At 44.5% G+C, this 24,182-nt stretch overlaps 1 protein-coding gene across 6 annotated transcripts in view; it reads left to right on the top strand.

The window, feature by feature from the left end:
• The window catches only part of 4930402H24Rik (RIKEN cDNA 4930402H24 gene), a 134,446-nt gene that overhangs the window by 80,090 nt on the left and 30,174 nt on the right, over positions 1–24,182 (top strand). For all 6 annotated transcript variants that reach the window (XR_001782167.2, XM_011239474.3, XM_011239473.3 and 3 more), the window contains 7 exons: positions 11,768–11,871; positions 18,593–18,739; positions 20,067–20,155; positions 21,087–21,185; positions 21,458–21,575; positions 23,089–23,177; positions 23,931–24,089. Coding sequence is in view for 5 of the 6 variants with exons in the window: in XM_011239474.3 (XP_011237776.1) it covers positions 11,768–11,871; positions 18,593–18,739; positions 20,067–20,155; positions 21,087–21,185; positions 21,458–21,575; positions 23,089–23,177; positions 23,931–24,089 (805 nt within the window). In the remaining variant the exon portion in view is untranslated. The remainder of the gene's footprint in view (positions 1–11,767; positions 11,872–18,592; positions 18,740–20,066; positions 20,156–21,086; positions 21,186–21,457; positions 21,576–23,088; positions 23,178–23,930; positions 24,090–24,182) is intronic.

The following is a 24,182-nucleotide window of genomic DNA, read 5'->3' as shown; positions in this document are numbered from 1 at the left end:
AAATGTTTGTGCCCTTATTAGTCACATCGTTTATGTTTTGCACAACTCCAGTTCTTCTGTATGCTGTGCAAACACTCTACCCCTGAGCCACTCCCCAACCCAGTCACGCCATTTTAAGATCTTAAACTTCATCAGGGTATGGTGGCATATTTTGTAATCCGGCTCTCTTGTGCTCCCAGCACTTGGAAAATTGCGGTAAATGGATCACCATTTCAAGGCCAGGCTGTCCACATACTAAGTTCAAGTCAAGACTGGATAGCAAAACCCTCTTTCAGCCCTCTCTCTAGAAAACTTAGATTTCACATTATCCCAGTGCATATCGTTTGTGCTATAGAACAATTCTATAGAAACAATAACTTTAACAAGAGTTTCCCTACTCTGTGTATTAAACATTTTACTAGTTTAGAGTTTAGAGTTACTGTCACAGGATTACTAGAGCTTAAGTTTAAGTTTAGAGCTTAAGTAAAAGCCTTACACATAGCCTGGTGGTGGTGGCACACGCCTTTAATCCCAGCACTCAGGAGGCAGAGGCAGGCAGATATCTGAGTTCGAGGCCAACCTGGTCTACAAAGTGAGTTCCAGGACAGCCAGGGCTACACAGAGAAACCCTGTCTCGAAAAACCAAAAAAAAAAAAAAAAAAGCCTTACACATACAGGCAGTAAGTGTATGTTCTTCCACTAAGTATATGTTCTGGGTAGTTTTATTATTGCTAATTTTTATTTTAATATGGGGGTCTCTCCAAGTTTCCTGACTGGCCTTGAACATACTTTATAATACAGAGAGGCGTTGAACTTGAGAGGCTCCTGCCTCAGATCTTAGGCATGTACTACCATATCCTGTCTCTTAAAAGAAAACCACACAGAATGCCTAGGGCTTTCTCAGGCTTTGGAAGGGGGATTGCAAAGATAAAAGGCCCTGAAATGCAGATGTTGTTAGTATCTTAAAATCTGCCCGTAATTAGAATATGATGAGTTTCATCCCTCAAACTGTGTGTCTTGAGCTCCTTAGTGTGATTGATCAAAGCTTGATGAAAGCATTGATTGGTCAGATCCTGAGCTCTGTTGAAGGGAAACCCTTGCCTGAGGCTGTAAGGAGTTGGCATCTGTGGTAGTTAGATGCAGACAGAGGTTCTGCCCTTTAGAGTGCTGATGGCTGAGGAGGAAGAGCACTTCTCCTTGAACTGCTTCTGGTCCAGTACTTTTTCCCTTCCATAGCCCAGTGGCTTTTACTGTCATAAGGATTCTTGCTGTTCAGCTTCCCAGTCATTCCTGTCCTTCATGTGTCCTTGGTCAGGCAGGCTGCCCAGGACCTAATCCCTAAAAACTTGCTTTAGCCTCAGACTATTATCCTTAAACATTTTCTGTTTTTAACTTAACCCAGATAAAATCCCAGCATGTGTGTTGTCCTCAGGCTTGCTTTGGGGCTCAGGATTATGCTGCTAGGATTTCTTCAGATTGTGCTGTGTGTGCTGGGGGCCAGCACAGCAGTGCAGTGGGGAGCAGAACTTGCAGAGGGTGTGCCTGGGCAGCAGACTGCTGCTGTGACCAAGGCGGCTGAGACAGGTACCAGGTTTGAATGACAAAAATGAAGAAGACTTCATCAGATATTTCAAAACCAACTGTGACACTGCTGACTAATAACAAAACCAGGTGTCAGTTTAAGGTGAAACAGACATTGCTAGGTAGATGTCCTTGTAGAAGTACTTTTTAATTTAAGGGTGCAGTGGACTCTATACAAGCTATGGCTCTGGCACTCTTCTCTGATATCCACTATCAAGCAATCATGATTTAAAATTATTCATAATTTGACATTACTTCCCTTTTGGAAGGGTTGACATAAAGGGGCTCAATTTAGATTCTTAAAACTTTCACCTGGGCTGGTGAGATGGCTCAGTGGGTAAGAGCACCCGACTGCTCTTCCTAAGGTCCCGAGTTCAAATCCCAGCAACCACATGGTGGCTCACAACCATCTGTAACAAGATCTGACGCCCTCTTCTGGAGTGTCTGAAGACAGCTGCAGTGTACTTACATATAATAAATAAATAAATCTTTAAAAAAAAAAACTTTCACCATTCACAGCTGTACATGTTCATATAGTTCATTGATTTTCATAGCTCCAAAGTATTCCTTTATATGAAAATGAGGGAGCTGGAGAAATGGCTCAGCAGTTAAGAGCACTGATTGTTCTTCCAGAGGTCCTGAGTTCAATTCCCAGCAACCACATGGTGGCTCACAACCATCTGTAATGGGGTCTGATGCCCTCTTCTGGTGAGTCTGAAGACAGCAACAGTGTACTCACATAATAATCTTCAAAAAAAATTTTTTTTACCCATCTATACACATAAAATAAATAAAGTGATAAATGCCTTATTTCCTTCCTTCCTTCCTTTCTTCCTTCTTTTCTTTCTTTCTCTCTCTCCCTCTCTTTCTTTCTTTCTTTCTTTCTTTCTTTCTTTCTTTCTTTCTTTCTTTCTTTCTGTCTCTCTGTCTTTCTTGGTAGAGTGGAAGCACCTTCACAGGTGCCTGAGGAATGCTGCCTCTTGTCTGACTGCCAGAAATCCTTCTGTAGTCCAGGCTGCGCCCATTGCTGGTTATTTGCACTGCCTTTTGAAGTCTGGGGAACTGGAGTTTTCTTTTGCACCCGACACTAAGTCAGAAGTTTTTTCTATTTTGTAGTATGTGATAAGAGGCCAATTTACAATATAGAGGTGTAAGTGCCTGTCCCAGCAACAATCTTTGACTAAAATTCCTTGCCCATTGCTCTGCAAATGCCAGTGGTTCTCATAAGTTCAGTGTAGGCAAACCTTCTACCACTGAGCTAAATCCCCAACCCCTAAATCAAGTCTTGCTCCATGGCACCTCTGTTCTGTTCCATTATTCAATTCTTCCTTGAGAAGATACCATATTGTCTCAAGTTACATTTCTAGTACATTTTAGACTGGGTAACTGTGGTGGTTTGAATATGCTTGGCTCAGGGAGCGGTACTTTTTGGAAGTGTGGCCTTGTTGGAGTAGGTGTGGCCTTTTTGGAGTAGGTGTGGCACTGTGGGTGTGGGCTATAAGACCCTTATCCTAGCTGCCTGGAAGCCAGTAGTCTGCTAGCTACAATATTCAGATGAAGATGTAGAACTCTCAGCTCCTCCAGCTTCATCCCTTCCTTGATGCTGCCATGCTCCTGCCTTGATGATAATGGACTGAACCTCTAAACCTGTAAGCCAGCCCCAATTAAATGTTGTCCTTATAAGAATTGCCTTAGTCAGCCGGGCGTGGTGGCACATGCCTTTAATCTCAGCACTCGGGAAGCAGAGACAGGCAGATTTCTGAGTTCAAGGCCAGCCTGGTCTACAAAGTGAGTTCCAGGACAGCCAGGGCTATACAGAGAAACCCTGTCTATCTCGGAAAAAAAAAAAAAAAAAAAGAATTGCCTTAGTCACAGTGTTTGTTCACTACCCTAAAATCCTAAGATATTGACTTAATCAGGCATTGGTAGCGCATGCCTTTAATCCCAGCACTTGGGAGGCAGAGGCAGGCAGATTTCTGAGTTTGAGGCCAACCTGGTCTACAGAGTAAGTTCCAGGACAACCAGGGCTACACAGAGAAACCCTGTCTCGAAAAACCAAAAAATAAAAAAATAAAAGACAGTGACTTAAATAATAAATCTTGTAGGCAATTCTAGAGTGTAGGAAGTCCAAAATTAAAAGTAGAGACAAGGTAGGTTTTGTTTTGAGACTGCTAGCTTTTGTTTATAGGAGGCTATAACAACTCTTCTGTACATAGGGGTATACAGGAAGGGTAATAAGCTCTTTGGACTTCGTTCCCCTGGGGTTTGGTTTGGTTTGGGTTTTGTTTTGATATTGATTGGTTGGTTGGTTGTGACAGATTCTCACAGTATAGCCCTGACCAGCTGGAAACTTACTCTGTAGACCACACTGGCCTCGAACTCACAGAGATTATGATTATGCTTTCTAATTAATTTGTCTTTATTTATGTCTGGATGTTCCAATCTCTCCATCTTTTTTCAAGATTTTTTTTCCTGATTTCTTGTCATCCTCTTGATTCATTCTATAGGTAAAACTCTCCATAGAGCCTTTTGTTTGATTACTGAATTTTTCATTTTTAATTTGATTGTTTTTTGATATTTTTATTGAATTCCATGTTCATATACTATGTCAATTTTATTTATTCACTCAGCTACTATTTGTGTTTTTTAGAATTTGTCCAGTAGTTTATTTATATTCTCTTGGATTTCTTTTTCTTTTTTAAGATTTATTTATTTTATTTATACGAGTACACTGTTGCTATCTTCATACTCACCAGAAGAGGGCATCAGATCTCATTACAGATGGTTGTGAGCCACCATGTGGTTGCTGGGAATTGAACTCAGGACCTCTGGAAGGGCAGTCAGTGCTCTTAACCACTGAGCCATCTCTCCAGCCCACCCCCCCCCCCTTGATTTCTTTAAACATACATTGAACTAAGCCTCTTGGATTCTTTGCCTGGAGTCTCATTTATTACCAGGATTAGTAATTTTGGAGGGGTCCTTTGACCTTGGTTTTCCCTGATTCTTGGGTTGGTTGGTTGGTTGGTTGGTTGGTTGTTTTGCTTTGGCACTTGTATATTCAACTTGTTTTGTTGAAATTCTTTTAATTCTTTCATTGGAAATATTTACACTATTGAAGGCAGTCGTGGGTTAAGGCGCTCTTTTCCTCTGCTCGGTTAGTGTTTGAGTTACAAGCTTGATGTGCAGTACTCACCTGAGAGTAGAACAGTGTCTACAAACACTAGCAAACAGTACATTTACTACAAAAGTACAGTAATGGCCTGATAAAAAGGGTCATCCCTTAAGTGCCAGTCATGGTCGGAATTACAAGCCCTACAAGGTCATGTATACTGATGAAGCTGAGAGAAATGTAAATAGAAAGGGGAAATGGTAGGAAAGGAGGAGGTGTGAGGCAGCTAAGTCTGAAGGTAGACGAAAAAATTCAGTCAGATACTCTAAAAAACCCCAGCTCTTAGACAGACGTCTGAGGCAGACTCTACAGAGAAGGCCAGCCAATATCCTTTGAAAAAATCTATGAAAAGGGAAAATACTGGGGCAAGAGGGGGCGACAGAGAGAGGGCACAAACAGTAGACTGCTAAGTCATCATTGGATACCGCTGGGTGGGGCTGTTAAGTAAGCTTGCTGTCTGGCCTGCTTGCTCTTCCCAGGCTTTGGGCTCTTAGATTTCCTTCCCTAGTTCCCTGGGCCTGTCACACACACACACACACACACACACCCGAATGCACCTTATCTGAGTTGGGTTTTAGGGGCAGAGTATGGCCCTGGGCAGTCTTCCAGGTAGTCAGCTGGGATCAAGCTGCAGATGCTGGCCCAGGCAGTAGAAATCCTTCCCAAGTGATGCCTCTGGATGGTTATGAATGCTGACTGTAAGCATGGAAGCGCCTTGCAAGGTCTTGATGCTGGTCTCATCTTTGCCAGTTGGGCTGTCGATGTCTGCTTCATCAGTCCTTCCTGATATCCAGAGCTCTTGGAGCCTGAGTCTTTGTCCCCTGCAGACCCTGGCTCTGAACAAGATTACACCTTCTTGAACCTTGTGTAATTTGGGTTAAAGTTTCTTCTCCACTATCTTTAGATATTCTCTTGGTCAGGTGTCAGTGTGTATTCTGATGGCAATTGCTCTTAAGTTTCCAAAAGTGTGCCCCACAGGAGTTGCAGGGTTGCCATGGCACCGACTCAGCAGATCTGATGCTAGGGAAAGGGCTTCCTCCCATGCCATCTGCTCTCACCTCTGCCTGGCTCCCCTCTTTGTGCTCTTTATGCTTCTTAGTGAGCCTGTGGTGTGGTTCTCCAGAACCTCTCTGCTTCTGGCCATCTGCTGATGGTGTTCCCTCTCATTTCCTCTCCTGCTTTGTAAAGCTGGAGATAGGGGCTGAAGGAGACGGGACGACCTAGCAGTTAAGGGCACTGACTGCTCTTCCTGAAGACCCAGATTCTATTTCTAACACCCACATAGTTGCTCACAACCACCTGTAACTCTAGTCCCAGGTGATCCTATGCCTTTCTTGAGCACTATGTACATGTGGTAAAATACCCATACATATAAAATAATAAATAATAATAATAAAATATAGAGCTATCCAGCTGAGCAGTGGTAGCACACACCTTTAATCCCAACACTCAGGAGGCAGATTGATTTCAAGGCCAGCCTGCTCTATAGAGTGAGTTCCAGGACAAAAAAAAAAAAGGCTACACAAAAAACCCTGTCTCAAAAAGTCAGTAATAATAAAAAATTAAAAAGTAGAGCGATCCAGCTATCCACACACCTCCGAGGGCTGTTACATAGGTTCCCGGGATATTCTAATATTGCGGCTGCCTGTTTGCCACACTCTTAGAACATTGTTCTTGAGCAGAACTCTACTATTCTGGTGTCTTTTTCTCTGTCTGTTTTAAAGATTTTCATTTTAGTGCTGACTCTTATTTGGTTTTGTTTTATTTTGTTCTGTGAAGTGCTGGGGCTTCGACTTCTGCACCACCTGCCTGCAGGCCGTTTGCTCTGGGTGGGGCTGTTTCTGGGCTTCTTGATTTGCTTATACTCAGGATTGGCTTAGCTTTATGGATCAGTACATTTATACTTTTCCACAAAATAGAATAGGGAAATACTTCTTTCGTTTCTTTTTCTTTCAGTTAGGGATTGATATAGAGTCTTTCTGTGTAGCCCAGGATAGCCTCAAACTTGCACAAACTTGGCCTCCAGGTGAGTGCCACCACTAACCTTTTCCATCCCATTAACGTGTGTGTTGGGTTCATTGAAATTCTACCATTCCCTCTCGCTCAGTGAAGTTGTTCTGAATGTTTTTTCTTAGCATTTTATGTTGCATAGGGTCTATCTCATTGATTCTTGAAGCAGAGTCTCTCCCTGTGGCATAGGCTTCAGACTAGAAGGCATTGTGCAGCAGTGCTAGCCTTGTATGGATAGTGATCTCACTGCAGCCTCCCGAGTGCTTGGGCTGTAGGCATGTGCCATGCCCAGCTTGTATCCTATCTTGCTTGTATCCTACGTCTGTCCATTTTTCCATATTGTGTATTGTTCTAGAACCCTGTGCTCATCAGAACCTAAGGAAGCTTAAGTGCCAAAAATAGAGTGGGATGGTCCTTGCATAAACCTTCTGCACTGTGAGCCGGCCTCTGTACTGCAGGCTCCAGGCAATTTAATCCCATGTGGACACTGTGTAAATGGCTTTTAGCTTGAAATGGTTAGAGGAATGACCAGAAAGAGTGTACATGCATGCGTGTGTGTGTGTGTGTGTGTGTGTGTGTGTGTGTGTGTGTGCAGAGCAAGAGTGCCTAACCACTCAGTATCTCTCCTTGAACAGCACACACGGCCTTTGTTCTAGAAACTGTCCTCCCCTGGACCTCTTTGTGGCCCCTAAGATTCATACTGACATGTGCCTTGCACAATGCCACTAACCTTGTCTGTTGTTATTTCTGTATTTTTCATCTGTAAGAGTTCATTTTGAATCTTTTAAAACTTAATTCTTTATATACCAAGCTAATGTAGTTCTCCCAGATTCTTGAACATCTAGAATATGGTTATAATCATTGACTTGATCAGGCCCTGCCACCGAGCTGTTGTGGTTGTGTCTTTGTTTTGTTTGTTTGGGGATTCTATTTTGTTTTGGTTTTTGAGACCAGGCCGGCCTAGAACTCACAGCGATCCCCTGCCTCTGCTTCCCAATGCTAGAATTAAAGGTGTGGGCCAGCACACCCGATGTCTGACTTGACTTTGAAGCTTTGTTCATTAGACAGGAATTCTGCATTACCTGGGCTGGACTCCTCAGTACTCACTGTTCCTGTAAAATAATGACATTTTCTTCTGTGGCTGGTGGCCGTGGGTAGAATTTCCAATGTCAGGGGTCTTTTTGAATGCTTGTTTTACATATGAATATCTAGTTTTTACAGCACCATTTGTTGAAAAGACTTTCCTTTCTCCTTTGACTCCTCTTTGTTGGAAATGCGTTTATTTAATTAGCTTTGTTAAAAATCAACTGACCATGTGTATGTAGGTTTACTGTTCCCTGTAGGGCTCCGTGAATGGTTGCTTCTTGCTCCTTCCTTCTCCTACCATGATTAAACGGGGACAGTGTTTTATTGCTGCTGTTACTGTTGTTGTTGTTTCTCTCTCTCTCTCTCTCTCTCTCTCTCTCTCTCTCTCTCTCTCTCCCTCCCTCCCTCCCTCCCTCCCTCTCTCCCCTCCCTCCCTCCCTCCCTCCCTCCCTCCCTTCCTTTCTTTCTTTCTTTCTTTTGGGATAGTTTGTTCAACAATGAGGAGCAGAAGTACAGTTCCCATGCATGGGACAAAAAACTCTGGAGACTAAGTTGTTTTTACCTATATGACAGGGTAGTCTGGGCAGTAAAGGTCTGCCTTCACACTGCCCGTATTCATTTCGCTTATGTCCACAGGAGGCTGGTGACAGATACTTTTAAAAAAGATTAAAGTTGGGCTATAGAGATGGCCCAGCAGTTAAGAGCACTGGCTGACCTTGTCTTTCTGGAGTAAACATTTTGACACTGGGTAGGAGTGGCGAACAGATGTCACAGCTTCCTGAAGAAAGCCAGGACAGCTCCTGAAAGGGCTTGGTTCTGGGTCCAGTTTGCATGTTCATTTTGTCCTCTAAAACCACAAGATGGGTGAGCGAACAAGAAAGATTTTACACAAGTGTGCATGGCTGTCATCTTTTTTCATGGCTGTTGTAAGTTTTCAGCTTTTGTGGTCATCTTGTTAAGGGCAGTGACCCATTGTTCTGGCTATTTCTCTAGGTCACTGTTCCAGGTAACATATGGAGTCTTGCTTAGAAATGAGCAATGCTTTAAGTAACTCACTAAATAAGTCCGCAAGTCAGAATCTCATAGTCGGTCTTGTCTGCCTTATTTAGTCTCACAGAGGACTCAGGCTTCATTTCTAGCTCCCACATGATGACTTACCTGTAACTCCAGTCCCAGGGCATCCAGCATTTTTGCAGAGAATAAACTATATAACAGCCTCTCTGATCTTCCTTCAAGGTCTCTTGCTAAGGTCTCCTCAAGGTCCTCTGGCTTCCATAGCCATTGCGCACACGTGGTGCATACACATATATACAGGCAAACACTCATACACATAAAAGAAAAATAAAAGAAAAAAATGTAAAAGAATGTTTCCAGGGACTAGAGCATTAACCCACCACAATGATAGTAAATAGCTGTCTATAATTTCAGTTATATTTGATTCTCTCTTCTGATGTCTGTGGGCACTAAGTATACATGGAATATATACACATACATGCAGGCGAACATTTATACACATAAATACATCTAAAAAGAAAGAAAGCGGAAGAAAAGGTTAGGTATCTGTAAAGTAACTGTGGGCATTCCATCTTTTTGGTCCCTAGATGAGCAACATGATCTCTTTAGGGTTGAGCTAGCTTCTGCCAAACCTGGAGAACTCACCAACGTGTTAGATTCTAAAGAGTAATCTCGGGGTGGCAGAAAGGACCATGCAAAGAAAGCAAAAGTAACCTGGCAAGGCAGTTTCTTTTTGTAAAAAAGGGTGCATGGACCAGAACCCAGACTGGGCTAGGAAGTGAATGAAACACTAGAAGGAAGGAGGAGGTAACTACTCCAAAGAAAGCAACTAAATCAGAGAGACTATATAGTGATGTACAGGAGAAAGCGGACAGAGTCCAGGCTGAACATGGCGGGCAGACTAAACCAGACTGTGAGGAGAGATAGGGAAGGAAGAGCAAGAGAGACGCCCCCAACCAAAAGAGGCAACCCAGGCACCAAAATGTCTGAGTTCTGTAGGGATCAGGCCAGGGGAGGGAAGTAGAAGCCCAGCCCACTGGAAGGAGAAGTTCAGGGTAGGGGCGGGGCCCAGGGTTTGGGGAGGAGCCACGGACTCAGCGAGACTTGGCCTGGGTTTGATATCTCACAGGACACACTGGTTTTTATTCTAACACAGATGATCACAGTATCTTTTCTGATTGGCGTGGGTCTAACCTCACAATCTTTCAAGATTGGCTAATTTTAAAAAGATCAAACCAAAAGAAACGATAGGGAAGGGGCAGGAGTCAAGTTCTGGGAGTACAGAAGGATCTCTGTACAAAAAAAGTTTTACCAGGTAGGGAAGATTAAAAGATTTACATACAGGTTCTACAAGGTCAGGGAGATATGGAGCAGACATATCCAAATTGTTTTAAACTTATTTTCTTTGACAACTCCCAATAAAGGAATGCGAATCTTGCTTCTCCACATCAGCTGACAGTATGTATGCTTGTTGTTGGCTTTTGGTTTTTGTTGGGGGGGGGGGGGTTGTTTGTTTTGTTTTTGTTTTCTCTTTGAGATTTTTGGGGACAGGGTCTTTTCTGTGTAGCCCAGGCTAGCCCAACTCCTGGCAGTGGTATTCCTGTAGCAGCTTCCACAGTCACAAGCAAGCACTGAGCAGCCATACCTGATCTTCCCCCATTCTTAAGCAAAAACTGTGTCTGTGCTTCATTGCTGTTTGAGGCTCTGGAAGGCTATTTGAGTGAGCTTCCCCAGACCAGAAGGATCAGCATGCAGGTTGTGTAAGTGCACCTGATAGTGGTGTCTAATTACTGTAGTTATTGGATGAAACCCAATGAGGGGGCGGGGTGTCTTCAGAAAAACAGCTCTTAATTATGCTGAGCATATCATTAGGAGTCTTGAGGGCGGGCAGTCAACAGCAGTTCTGAGATTGGCTAATTTTTAGAGACATTGAAAGGGAAAGGAAAGAAAGAGGGACATTTAGGTGACTTAAGTTCGGAGAAGCAGCAGCCTCTGTCTAACTAAACAAACGTGTTACCACTGACAGGATTAAGCCTGTAGCATGAAGGTTTTACCAGGGGAGATAAAAAGTTTTAAGTTCCTTTCCATAAGCAAAGGTTTTACAGTGTCTAGTGGGAAGCTTCAACTTTCTTACAGTCTCCTATGTAATTTGACTTTTAATTTATTGGTTGTTTAGACAACACACACACACACACACACATATGCTGGTTTTTAGACTTATTAGTTTAGTTGTTTTTCATTTCTAATATGGAACTAGCTAGCCTTGGTTTACTGTATAACCAAAGGTGATGTTGAACTCCCTAATTCTTCTGCTCTCACTTTCTGAGTCCTGGGATTATAGGCGGACTACCACCACACTCAATCTTCTATCTGAAGGTTTGGGTTTGAATAGTGGACAAGAAGCCAGGCTTGGTGGCACACACCTTTAATCTCAGCACTTGAAAGACAGAGGCAAGTGGATCTCTGAGTTTGGGGCCAACCTGGTCTACACAAAGAGTTCCAGGACAGCCCGGGCTACATAGTGAAACCTTGTCTTGAAAATCATAAGTAAATAAGTAAGTAAATAAAGAAGGCAAGTAGAGGCAGGAGAATGCTTGAGTAAAGAGCCCTGGCCAAGGTGCTGTCCCACTCACCGTGAATTACATCATTGTCTCAGCTCTGTTCCATCCTGCCTGTTGGATAAGTTCTCAGAGGTGTGTGAAATCTGCTTTCAGGACTGTACTCCCTCTCTTCCTCAGCATGTGATTCCTTGGGAAATTTTAATTCTTTAGGATATATTATTTGAATACCAAAAGTTGGAACATAAATGTCTTTCTTTAGACTATTTTCTTCTCCTTCCAGGAAGGACACATTATCATTCTAGTACCTTCAAGACTCTAGCCCACGGATGTAGCACTGCAGCTCTGACCAGCATTATTCTTCTTGTAGGGAGTGCGTATTTCTTCTCTGGTGGCCTTCTCTTTTCTCACCGTCATCACGGAAGTATCGTCATTGCCAAGGAGCATGTGGATGCTTTCTCCTTCTATGATGGGGTATGTACCACTCAGCCCTGGCCTGGGTGCTCTGAGATGCATCCCATTTCCCTTTCCCATTACTGTGTGGCAATGGCAGGAACCCAGTAGCCATTGAGGCAAGCCAGCAAGGAGAATGAGGAGAAAGCAGCCTGTGCACTCCCAGAACACCTCCATGCTTAACCAGAAAGGCCTTCTGGTCAGAAGAGTCAGCCCAGGCCCATGGCCAATTCTTTGATCGCAAAGACACATAGGAAAAAGCTGAAAAACACCTCCAGTGGTTCTTCACACAGACCCAAGGCTCACACCTTCAGAGCTGGAAGGTTCATCCTGTTGAATTGATGGGGCTCTAACATATCCCTTAGCCACAAGAAAGAATTATACATACAACAAAGATGTAAAACTTGCTCACTTCCTCCATGACAGTTTAACCTCTCCCTGCACAGATGTGGTCCCTAAGAACATGCACACCGGCATCACTCCTCCCCTTAGGGAGAAGGTGGTAGATCTAGGTTTTCCCCATTATGTACTCACTGGCCAGAACCTATGTGGTCTCTCTTAGTGCCGCAGTGGAGTTCAGGGGTGGGCCTTCCACCTGGTCTGGTCTCAGCCTCAACTGAGCAACATGGAGTAAAGTGGTTTGGATGGCTGACTCAACAGATAAATTCATGATCAAATCTTTCTTCAGCAAAAAACTGTTAGAAACTTGGGAGCATCAGCTAGGCAGATTGAATGATGTTATCAGATAAGAGAGAGCTTTGTTCATTTTTTGTTTGTTTTGACAGGATTTTCTGTGTAGCTCTGGCTGTCCTAGAACTTAGGATGTAGACCAGGCTGGCCTTGAACTCAGAGATTCACCTTCCTTTGCCTCTTGAATGCTGGGATTAAAGGTGTGAGCCACCACCTGGCTTGTTTTCTTGTTTTGTTTAACTTGTCTGTATATGTGTGTATGTACATGAGTGCAGTTTCCTGCAAAAGGCAGAAGAGGGCATTGAATCCAGAGCGCTGGGAGTTATAAACTGCCTAACATGGAGTGCTAGAACTTGCACTCAGGTTCTCTGGAAGAACAGCAAGCACTCTTACATCACTTAGCCAACCTTCCGTTAAAGGGGTTTTAATAGTAGTTTTTATAGTCTTCAAACATCAGCTGGGTGCACACTTTTGATACCAGCACTTGGGAAGGAGAGGCAGATGGATCTCTGAGTTTGAGGCTAGCCTGGTCTACAGAGTGATGAACAGAGTGAGTTCTGGGATAGCCAGGGCTACACAGAGAAACCCTGTCTCAAAAACAAAACAACAGCAACAACAAAAACAAAAACCAAAATAAAAAAATGAAACCATTTATCATCATTATGATCTTCTTCTTCATGATCTTCTTCCTCTTCCTCCTCTTCCTCCTCCTTTCATCATCAAGAAAGTATAAGTCATTTAAGAAACAGTGATAAGGAGTCTAGAGAGATGGCTCAGTGGTTAAGAGCACTGACTGCTCTTCCAAAGGTCCTGAGTTCAATTTCCAGCAACCACATGGTGGCTTACAACCATCTGCAATGTGTGATCTGGCGCTCTCTTCTGGTGTGTTGAAAGACAAGACAACTACAGTGTACTCATATACAGAAAATAAATAAATCTTAAAAAAAAAAAAAAGGACTTGTTGCTCCAACAAAGGATCCAGGTTCAGTTCCGAGCACCCACATGGCAGCTCACAACCATCAGTAATTCTAGTTCCAGGGGATCTTTTTTTTTTTAAGTTGTTTATTTTTTAAAGATTTTTTTTTTAAAGAGCCACCATATGGTTGCTGGGAACTCAGAACCTTTGGAAGAGCAGTCAGTGCTCTTAACCACTGAGCCATCTCACCAGCCCGTTCCAGGGGATCTTATGTCCTCTTCTGACTTTCATGGGTATCAGGCACACATGTGGTACATATACATATATCTAGGCAAAACATTCATTGTAAATTCATGTTATATTTTTATCTCCATCTAGCTTCCAAATGAATGAAACTCATGCTATGATATATTTATTAGGCTCTGCACAATTACTGGGGGATTGCCCCTAGTCTCATTCTCTAACAATTGGCCGGCTTCCCTAGTATGCTCCCCAAATGCTTGCTGTTTGAAATTTTCTAGGTTACCTCTGCTCCAGCAGTCTTGTGTTCTGGGGAGGCATTTCACTCTGGTCCATCATGCCTAAAGGAGACCTCCTGTTCTCGCTGTCTTCTCCTCTGTGCTCACCCTCTCTTCTTTCTCCTCCTTTCTCCCCTACATGTGACCCCAGCCAGATAACTGAAAACCAACCTAACTCTATTCCATCTAGTAATTGGCTGTAGCCATTTTTATTTAACCGATAGTTTTAAGTTGGGGTGCAGAGTATGCACAACAAATGATGGTGTATGTAAAAATTCATTTGTCTTGGGGCCCCAGATCTTGGGACACAGAATTTAATTTAGCATTTGAATAATAGCAGTACCAAATCAAACCCCAACTATAGGCTTAGATTTTTCAAAACCTACTTTTAATAAGGGTTCTTAAACCTCCCTTCTAGCCCACCACCCACCAGAGGTGGTGGAAAGGAAGGGTTAATCGAGCAAAGGAGGGTGTGGACCTGTTTAGACATAGTTCTTTGGAGCAAATCCAATCTGTGTTGTCAAGATATCAGCAGTACATTTTATCTGAGTCAGCAGGGAGCAGCAGCTCAATCCACTCACAAACACCATTCCCAAATCAGCTACGTCAGGTTGATCTAGAAGAAACTGCAAGGCTCTGCCAATCTGCCTTAATCTGAGGAAGCGGCAAGAAGCTTCCAGAACACCACCAGAAGTTTTGTTGGTGTGTTTCTCTCTATGGAGTCACAACAAATGATGGCCAACAAACAATGGTAAGTGTACCAATACCACCCAGCATTGTCAGTGGAGACCAGTGTTAGCAAAGCCCAACAATGACCAGTAAAGAATGGCAAGGCGTACCAACACCGTCCAGCATCGTCCACTGCCCGTTGGGTTATACCTACATCCTCTCCAAACATCACATGTCCCTCAAGCATCTGCTCTAGCAGAACATCACAGGCCCTTTCACCAGGCTGCTTCCAGAAAACACCACGTGTCTGTTCTCAGCAAAACATCCTCTCAGAAGACAGTTCCAGCTGAGTCTCCAAAGAAACCAGAAATTTTCACTTCACCCAACAATTCATAAAGTAAATTAAATCTTTGAAGCAAAATGAAAAACAGTGTTGGGATAGCAAAGTTAGCTAACCTGTGGGATTAGTGTTTGGTTTGGCTTGGTTTTTGAGATAGGGTCGCTCTATATAGTGCTGGCTGTCCTGGAGCTCACTATGTAGACCAGGCTTGGCCTTGAACTGGAAGAGATCCACCTGCCTCTGCCTTCCTAGTGCTGGGATTAAAGGCATGTGCCACCACTGCCCAGCTTCTGAGTTCCAGGAGAGCCAAGATTACACAGAGAAAACTTGTCTTGAAAAACAAAAAGTTAACTGATTGATTGATTGATTAATGATTTTCAAAAAATTTAGCTAGAAATGGTTTCACATGCCTTTGATCCCAGCACTTGGGAGGCAGAGGTTGGTGGATCTGTTCAGTTTGAGGCCAGCCTGGTCTACAGAGTGAGTTTCAGGACAGCCAGGAATACATAGAGAAAAATTGTCACCAAACAACAACAACAAAATTCAAAGTATGGTCTAAAGAGATGGCTCAGTGGTTAAAAGTACTTGCTGCTCTTCTGTAGAATCAAGTACCCATGCTGAGTTGCTCACTATGACCTTTAACTCCAAAAGGACTCGGCCTGTGCTCTGGCCTCTCCTACTACCCGCATTCACATGCAGCCATGTACACATATATAATTGAATAAATCCTTTTAATCAAAATAAATGTCTAATAGATTTAAATAATTTTAACTTTTAATTTTTTCTTTAACTTATTACTGGTAAGGAAGAGGCACACTTATACTACATGGTACACACATGGAGATCTGAGAGCAGTGTTCAGGAGTAAATTAAGCTTATGAAATATTTAAAAGCCCTAGTGACCAAGCCCGCTCAGTCAGTCAACAGGTTCTCCAGCACCGGAGTGAGGATTTAAAAGAAAAAAGACAGACAAAATTGTAGCGTGACCCCAGTCAATTCTGAGACTGAAGGCAAATTTAATTTTTCCAATCCACTTTTTATACGATTTTAATTATATGCAGGTATTTTGGGCGAGCAGTACAATAAGAAACTAAGAAAGCAGTAAGCGAAGTCCCATGATTACTCCCATGACAGTTGTTTAAAAGGGCTTGTCATAATGACCTAAATACTTGAGCCCACTTCCTTGTCCAAGCCCTAAGTCTGATTCTTGCCTGAAGCCTAGTTCTTCTGTTGCACCCTAAGACTAAAATTCCTGCCTTACCCTACTTCCCTGTTACAGCCTAAAGTTAGATTCTTGCCGAAACTTACTTATCATGCCCTGAGCTTACTTCCTTGTCATGGCCAATGTCAGATTCCTGCTGAGTGGCACCCCAAAAGGCTCTCCACACCCTAGATGTGGTGGTGGTCCGTAACTGTAACTGCAGCACTCAGTAGCGGATGCCAGAAAATTGCATAGCTTTGAGGCCAGCCAAGTCCACATAGGAAGTTCATGCAGCCTGGGCTATAGAGAAAGCCCTTGTGCGCTAGCTTCCTTCAGTGGTTGTAACAAATACTCTGACAAAAGGCAGCTTAGCCAGTAAAAGAGTGACAGGTTACAGTTGATTAGGGAAGGGAAGTCACAGTGGTAAGAACTTGAAGCAGATAGTCATATTGCCTCCATAGTCAAGAGCAAAGATTGGCCTGAAGAGACGGCTGAGCAGTTAAAATTACTGGCTTCTCTAACAGAGGGCCTGACATCTATTCCCAGCACCCCTGTGGCAGCTCATGACCATTCCCAGGGAATCCAGTGTCCTCCTCTGGTCTCTATTGGTAGTGCACATAGTGCACAGACAGACTTGCACACAGAACAAACACTCTTACATAAAATTAAAATAACAAGAGCAGAGATAAATGGACACATCCTTGCTTGCTTGCTTGCTTGTTTAGCTTTGCCTTTCCTTTCCTTTTTTTTTGTTTTTTTTTTTTTTTTTGTTTTTTTGAGACAGGGTTTCTCTGTGTAGCTCTGGCTGTCCTGGAACTCACTCTGTAGACCAAGCTGGCCTTGAACTCAGAAATCCACCTGCCTCTGCCTCCCAAGTGCTGGGATTAAAGGTGTGCGCCATCAACGCCCGGCGTAGCTTTGCCTTTCTTACACTGTTAAGGATCCCTTGCCTAGAAAGTGATGCCTCTGGTGCAGTCCCCCGCAGATGACTTCATAGGCCAGCCTGACCTAACCTCATCCTTGCTTAGTTTGTTTGCTTGTCCGCTTGCTAGTGCTCACTTGGCTTTTTCTACTCATACAGTCTCCATTCATACACATACAGGGAATGGTTGCTACCCACATCTGGCTGGGTCTTCCCACATCAGTTACTAATCAAGACAGTCCTCCATAAACACACCCACAGCCAACTTGTTATGACAATTCCTCAATTAAGACTCTTCCTAGGTGATTCCAGATTATGTCAAGTTGACAGACTAAAAATTAGCCATCACACCAGGCACAAACCTTTAATCCCAGTACGCTAGAGGCTGAGGCAGGTGGGTCTCTGTGATTTCAAGGCCAGCCTCATTTACATAACTAGTTCTATGACAGTCTGGGCTATATAATAGACTCTCTTTCAAACAAACAAAAATGAAACATCATACCATATCTTTTAAAAATTAATTTAAGTTCTAAAGAAGGCTAGAGATAGGCTGGAGAGATGGCTCAGCGGTTAAGAGCACTGACTGCTGCTCTTCCAGAAGTCCTGAGTTCAGTTCCCAGCAACCACATGGTGGCTCACAACCATCTGTAATGGGATCCAATGCACTCTTCTACTGTGTGTCTGAAGACAGCGACAGTGGGTGTACTCATATAAATAAATTTTTAAAAATCTTTTTAAAAAGGGCTAGAGATGACTCAATGGTTAAAGTACTTGCTTAAGCTGAGGCTGGGCATGGTGGTGGCATGGGCCTTTATTCCCAGCACTTTGTGAGTTCAGGTACTGTTGCAGGATATTTCATCATACTGTGACCCCTGAAGTTGCTCTTCCTTGGAGTAGAAGTTAACATGGGGAATGTGTGGAAGTCAGAGAATTTGTGGGACGTGATTCTCTCCCTCCACTTTGTAGATCTCCAGGGATCAAACTCAGGTTGTCAGGCTTGGCAGCAATCACTTTTACCAGCTGGGCCATCTCACGGGCTCAAATCAGTGTTATAAACTGTGCCAGCTGAGCTTGATGGCATTTGCCTGTATTCCTGGCACTTGGGAGGCTGAAGCAGGAGGCTCACTGTGAGTTCTAGCTCAGTCAAGGCTACACAGCAAGACCCTTTTCAAAGAAATAAAGATAAATTTTAAAAGCTTCTGTGCATCAGAGGAGACGCAAAAGCATGAACAGCAACTCACTGAGTGGCAGAAATGCTTTATGTGATAAGGAATGGGCTCCTTACCTGGGAGAGCTGAGCCGAGCCTATCAGAAATTCAAGGTCATCTTCTATGTCCTCCTATAGGTGGGAGTGGGAAAGCATGTCTGTTTCTAAATTCATTAACTACAACTGTGGAAACAACGGAAAGGCTGTGCGTGCTGGCACCCGTGGGCCTGAGGTCCTGCAGATGGCTCTCTCTGAAGCTCCTCCTCCTTCTCTCTCCAGGACTCCACCAGCGTAGTGGCCGCCCTTCTCATACACTTCCGAAGCTCCATACTTCCTCATCTCCCAGTTCACTTCCACGGATCAAGCAACTTCCTGATGCTTGCCCTTTTCCCCAAATCAAAGATATATCAAGCATTTTACTCAGAGGTAACATTAGTTATTAATTAGCAAAATAGCTACCTTTTTTTTCTCTCATAGCATTTTAAATGGTAAGATAGTGTCTTAGAACAAACTAATGATGATAAAAGGCCAGCAGAGGATTATCCCTTTAACCCCAGCAGTTGGGAGGCAGAGGCAGATGGATCTCTTGTGAGTTTGAGGCCAGCCTGGTCTCCATAGTGAATTTTAGGCCATCTAAAGCCACATGGTAAGACCCTGTCCCTAAAAATGGTACAGAGCCTGAAGAGGTGACTCGGTGAGGAAGATCACTGGCCACTCTTGCAAAGGACTGTGGTTTGAGACTGTGGTTTGAGTTCCATCACCCGCACTGTGGCTCACAACCATCTACATTACTCTAGTCCAGGAGATCCAATGCCTTTTCTGGCCTCTGAGGGCAGTACACACATGTGGTACCAAACATACAGGCAGAACACCTGTGCAAATAACTGTACATGTTTGGGTTTGGTTTTTTTAATTAGAATGGTGATGTCATTAAAGTGATAGTTGAAGCCAGGTGTGGTAGTGCAAGCCTCTAATCCTAGGAAGCCAAGGCCGGAGGATCAAGAGTTCAAGGCTAGCTTTAGATAGATATGGAGTTCAAGGCCAGCCTGGGTTATGTGAGACACTCTCTAAAAGCATAAATAACAACAAAATAAGGTTAAAAACAATGTTGAAGATGTGGGAATGGAGGTGTTGCAGGTGTTTTGATAATCCATTTGTTTTTTAAATGGTGAGACAACACCGTAGTCAAAGCCAGAACAGTGGCTAGGATCCTGACTGGTAGAACTTCTTGAAGGATGTGGGTCAGCTCATGAGCAGCGTCCCTTCTTCAGGAGAGTCATAGAATACAAAGGAACAAGGACTGTCGTCTGAAGACTTCTCTCAGGCTGTGTCTCTCCCTTCCTGCTGGGCAGTCCTGCCTGCCACCTGCTTGTGCATGCAGTCCACCTGGGAAACTAGACGTAGCCTTTAAAGCATCCTTCAGGCGTCCTCTGTCCCTCAGGCACCACTGCCTTCTGGTCCTGTCACTAGAGAGGAGCATGCTCGTGCAGCCTGCAGTGTTCCTGACACCGCTTCCAGGCTTCCTACTTGTGGAAGGTCATAGTCTCTGAGGACAGGAACCCAGAGAGGCATTTCTGGATCTGAAAAACACTAAACAGAATTGCTTTCCGGTGTCATTTTGAAGCAAACTTGTTTGTGATGATTTTTTCTCTGCACAGACAGTGTCAATTTTCAGCAGTCATCAGATCCCATGTGGATTCCATATCCTGTTATTGCTTTAAAGTGTTCTTTGTTTAAATTCTGTTTTGTTTAGGTCTTCTCTCCCTGGCAACAGCAGGATAACTCAGGGCTTTCTTTAAAAGTGATCCAGGAGGATGGATTATCTGCGGAACAAAAGAGATTGTAAGTGGCTGTCCCCAGTGTTTGTGCTGAATTCCCTAAGCTTTGTGGGTGTGCTTTCTCTGCAGGGTGACTCAACATTATGTAACAGAGGGGTCCTGGCTTCTGAAAGGGCCTATAGTCATGTCACTGCTGCGAGGTGGTAGGTGTGCTGAGGAAACAGAGCGACAGGCAGATGAAGTCCAAGCTGAGGATGTGGCTCAGTTGGGAAAGCACCTGCCTAGCATGCATAAGTGGCATAGTGGCACATTCCTGTCATCCCAGTACTTGAGAGGTAGAGGCGGGAAGATCAGAAGCTCAAGGTCATACTCAGCTATGTAACCAGTTGGAGGCTAGCCTAGGGTACATCATACTCAGCTATGTAACCAGTTGGAGGCTAGCCTAGGGTACTTGAGACCCTGGAAAAGAGTAGAGGGGGAGGAGGAAATCCAGTGATGTCTTTTCGAGGTTTCTGATGCTGTGATAACACCATGACCAAGTCAGTTTACAGAAGGAAAGATTTATTTGGGATTACAATTCTAGAGGGATAAGCGTCCCCAGTGGTGGAGTTGGGCAGCAGGTGGCTAGAACACCAGCTCAGAGCTCACACTTTAAAGTACAGACACGAAGCAGAGAGGGCGATGACACACCTCCTCGAGCAAGACCACTTTCATTATTCTCCCCAACAGCCACCAAATGGGGACTTAGTATTCAGATGCCCAAGACTTTTAGGCGACATCTCTTTCAAACCACTATAACTCAGAATTAAAACCTAAGACCTTGTCAAAAACAAACAAAACAACCAAGGCCAGCCTTGAGTCGGGCAGGCCAGTTGCACTGGCACCAGGCTTTAAGTCAGTACAGTACGACTCTGGCTTGGAGGCCTCAGAACCAGCTGTGTACAGAGCGTTTGCTGCGGGAGGTGCAGTGCTAACCTCAGCCCTTGCTGATCTAGGCACTCCAATGCACAGAAGCTCTTCAGTGCGCTGAGCCCTCCTGCCCAGGACTGGAGCTCCCCAAAACTGCTCTCAGGCAAACTTCCTGAGCTGGACCGGTGAGTTGTATGCATCTGGCTCTAGATGTTTACTGTTTGTGCTTTTGAAATGTAGTTGGATCAACCTCAGTGTTGATCCTTTCTGAGCTTTTATTCCAGCTTCTTACAGAAGCCTGGAGAGGGTAGTCACCTGCCACATACACTTACATATCACAGAAAGAGTAACTCTCTAAGGGTTACGTTTTAGCACTTAGGCAAGACTTTACTAATGTGAGTGGACATGTCAAGCAAGGCTAGTGACAGTGATGTGTCAGTTGTCTCTGTTTTTCTAGGTTTCTCCAGCATTTTGCCATCGGCAGCATTGGTCAGGAGCCTGTGATGCGAGCCCATCTTGTGGGCCTGCTGCAGCAACCTGAGATGAGCCCTGCTCACGAAGTAGAGAGTGACAAGGTGAGGAGTTGACCAAGTGTGTGCTGATTTACAGTGGATACTCTGCAGGCCTGTGTCAGTCACCAGGGCACGGGGGAGCCCTTCCATAAGTGTGTCCCCTCCCTGGATATTCGAGCACCATGTGTGTGTGCAGTGCCCTTGGAAACCAGAAACCTCTGTGACTGGAGTTATAACTCACGTGGGCTCTGATGCGGGTGCCAGGAATCAAACCCAGTTGTTCTGGAAGAACAGCCAGTGCTCTGAACCACTGGCCCATTTCTCTAGCCCTGGGTGTAGGCTTCTTAAGAGTCACCCAGCCAGGTACTTTTATTTAAAGCTCAATATATAAGTATATTGTAGCTGTCTTCAGACACACCAGAAGAGGGCGTCAGATCTCATTATCTCTTTACTGGTAGTTGTGAGCGACCATATAGTTGCTGGGAATTGAACTCAGGACCTCTGGAAGAATAGTCAGGTTCTTAACTGCTGAGCCATCTCTCCAGCCCAAAACTTTTTGAAAAGAGAAAGAAAAACATCCAGGAGACAGGCCTCCCCCGGGCTTTGTTGTTGTAATAACCGTTCTCCTGGGAGTGCAGGATTCTTGTCCTCAGCTACTCGTCCTTGCTCAGTAAATTCTGCAGCTGGCCTTAGAATATCTACCTGAGGGAAAGCTGCTGGCATGCTGTGCTGGTGGAACGCGCCTCTCTTCCTCTAGCAAAGGCTGTGAGAGCTTATCATGCAGGGGAGGCCTGACTCAGCACAGGCAGCCCCCAGGAACACCTGAGCATAACTCCCCTGCTCACCCCACACCAACAGCGCTGGGACAGTTTGTTCCCAGACTGCCTTTCTGTTCTCTAAGAAATGTGTTACAAAACAGTCTCCCCGCATGTCTTCCTTACCAGGAGCAAGTTAGGCTCTCCAAACGCTCTAGATCTGAAGTGGAACAGGGACAGATGCTGTGGGAAAACTTGGTTATTTTTTACATAAATAAATGTTACAAATCCTCACACTTACCCTGGAAGGTCAGTAGGTGTCTTAGCTTGGTCTCTAGTGCTGTGATAAAACACCAGGACCAAAAATAATCAGCTTTCAGCTCTCAGGTCCCACTCCACTGAGGGAAGTCAGAGCAGGAACCTGAAGGCAAGAGTGATACAGAGGCCATGGAGGGGTGCTGCTTAATGGCTTGTTCCTCATGGCTTGCTCAGCCTGCTTTCTTATAGAACCCAGGACCACCTGCCCAGAATTGGCACCTCCCCAGTAGCTGGGCCTTCTATCAATTTGCAGTTAAGAAAATGTCCCATAGATTTGCCTACCCGCCAATCTGATGGAGACATTTTTTCAATTGAGACACCGCTACCCATTTGACCCTCGCTCCTGTCAAGCTGAGAGAAAACTACCGGGGACCTCAGACTTTGCCATTCGCTCTGAACTCCGAGCAGTGGTGCTGAAGCTCACACCCACAAAGCCTTGCTCTGGGCCTGGGTTTCTTTGTCCCCAGCTGAGTTAGAAACCCACATGGCTTTCTTTCCTGTAGGTTGTCATCAGCATTGTAACTGGTCTCCCAGGCTGTCATGCCAGCAAGCTCTGTGCTTTCCTGATCACTCTGCATAAGGAGTATGGCAGGTTAGTAATGGGGTCTACATTTGCTTTGGGGAAAGAGAGCCTGTCCTGGGCCTGCCCTGGTGATGGGAAACATTAGACTTCTACTGGCATTTAGTATGACGCTATTGACACAGCTGGCATCCACTATCTCTTCATTTAGTAGACTGTGTTTACAGGTTAACCAGATCCTCACACCTAGGGTTTTGTCCTGAAAGCTTTCTTTTTATTTGGGGGATAGAATTTTATTACTTTGGGATAGCCTTGAACTTGCTGTAGCTGTGGCTGAAGGTGACCTTGGATTCTTGATCTTTCTGCTTGTATCTTCCAAACATCCAATTTGTGTATGCGTCTCTTATCCTCCCTCCCTCCCTACCTACCTCCCTCCCTCCCTCCCTCTCTCCTTTTCCTTCTCTTCCCTCCCCCTCCATTCTTCTCCCTCTTTTCCCTCTCCTGCTCCCTGTTCCCAGCCTTGCCTCTGTGTCTCTGAGATGATAACCAGAGTGACCTCAGATTGACTGACAGTCCTCTGCTGACTCAGCTTCTGAATGCTGGCATTATTGGCACATGCCACCATTCCTGGTTATTTTAGAATAACTCTAAAGCAGTCTGAATTCTTGCCTTCCCTCTCTGTTTTTCTGTGGTCCCACAGTAGCTCTCTCCATAGTCATTGGCAGCATGTCTTTGAGACTACGGGTTACATTTACATCTGTGACAGGGCTTCTCAGGACCGGGCCATATGTAGCCTTATGCTTAGATTACCTTTGCTGCTTCCAGATGGATGGTATACCGGCAAATCATGGACAGCTCTGAATGTTTCCATGCTGCCCACTTCCAAAAATACCTTTCCAGTGCCCTGGAGGCCCAACAGAACCGTTCTGCCCGCCAGTCAGCTTACATCCGCAAGAAGACCAGGCTGCTGGTGGTACTACAAGGGTGAGTGTTGGAGACCTGGGAACAGAAGTGAGGATGGGGACTTCGTCATTGTTGTTACTTTCTGTGTGCCCTAATGCTATGGACATTCCTCAG

This window comes from Mus musculus, chromosome 2 (assembly GCF_000001635.26).
Source record: "Mus musculus strain C57BL/6J chromosome 2, GRCm38.p6 C57BL/6J".
NCBI classification, from domain to species: Eukaryota; Metazoa; Chordata; class Mammalia; order Rodentia; family Muridae; genus Mus; species Mus musculus.
The sequence above is the reverse complement of the archived record's forward strand: the minus strand, read 5'-3'. Positions and strand labels throughout refer to the sequence as shown.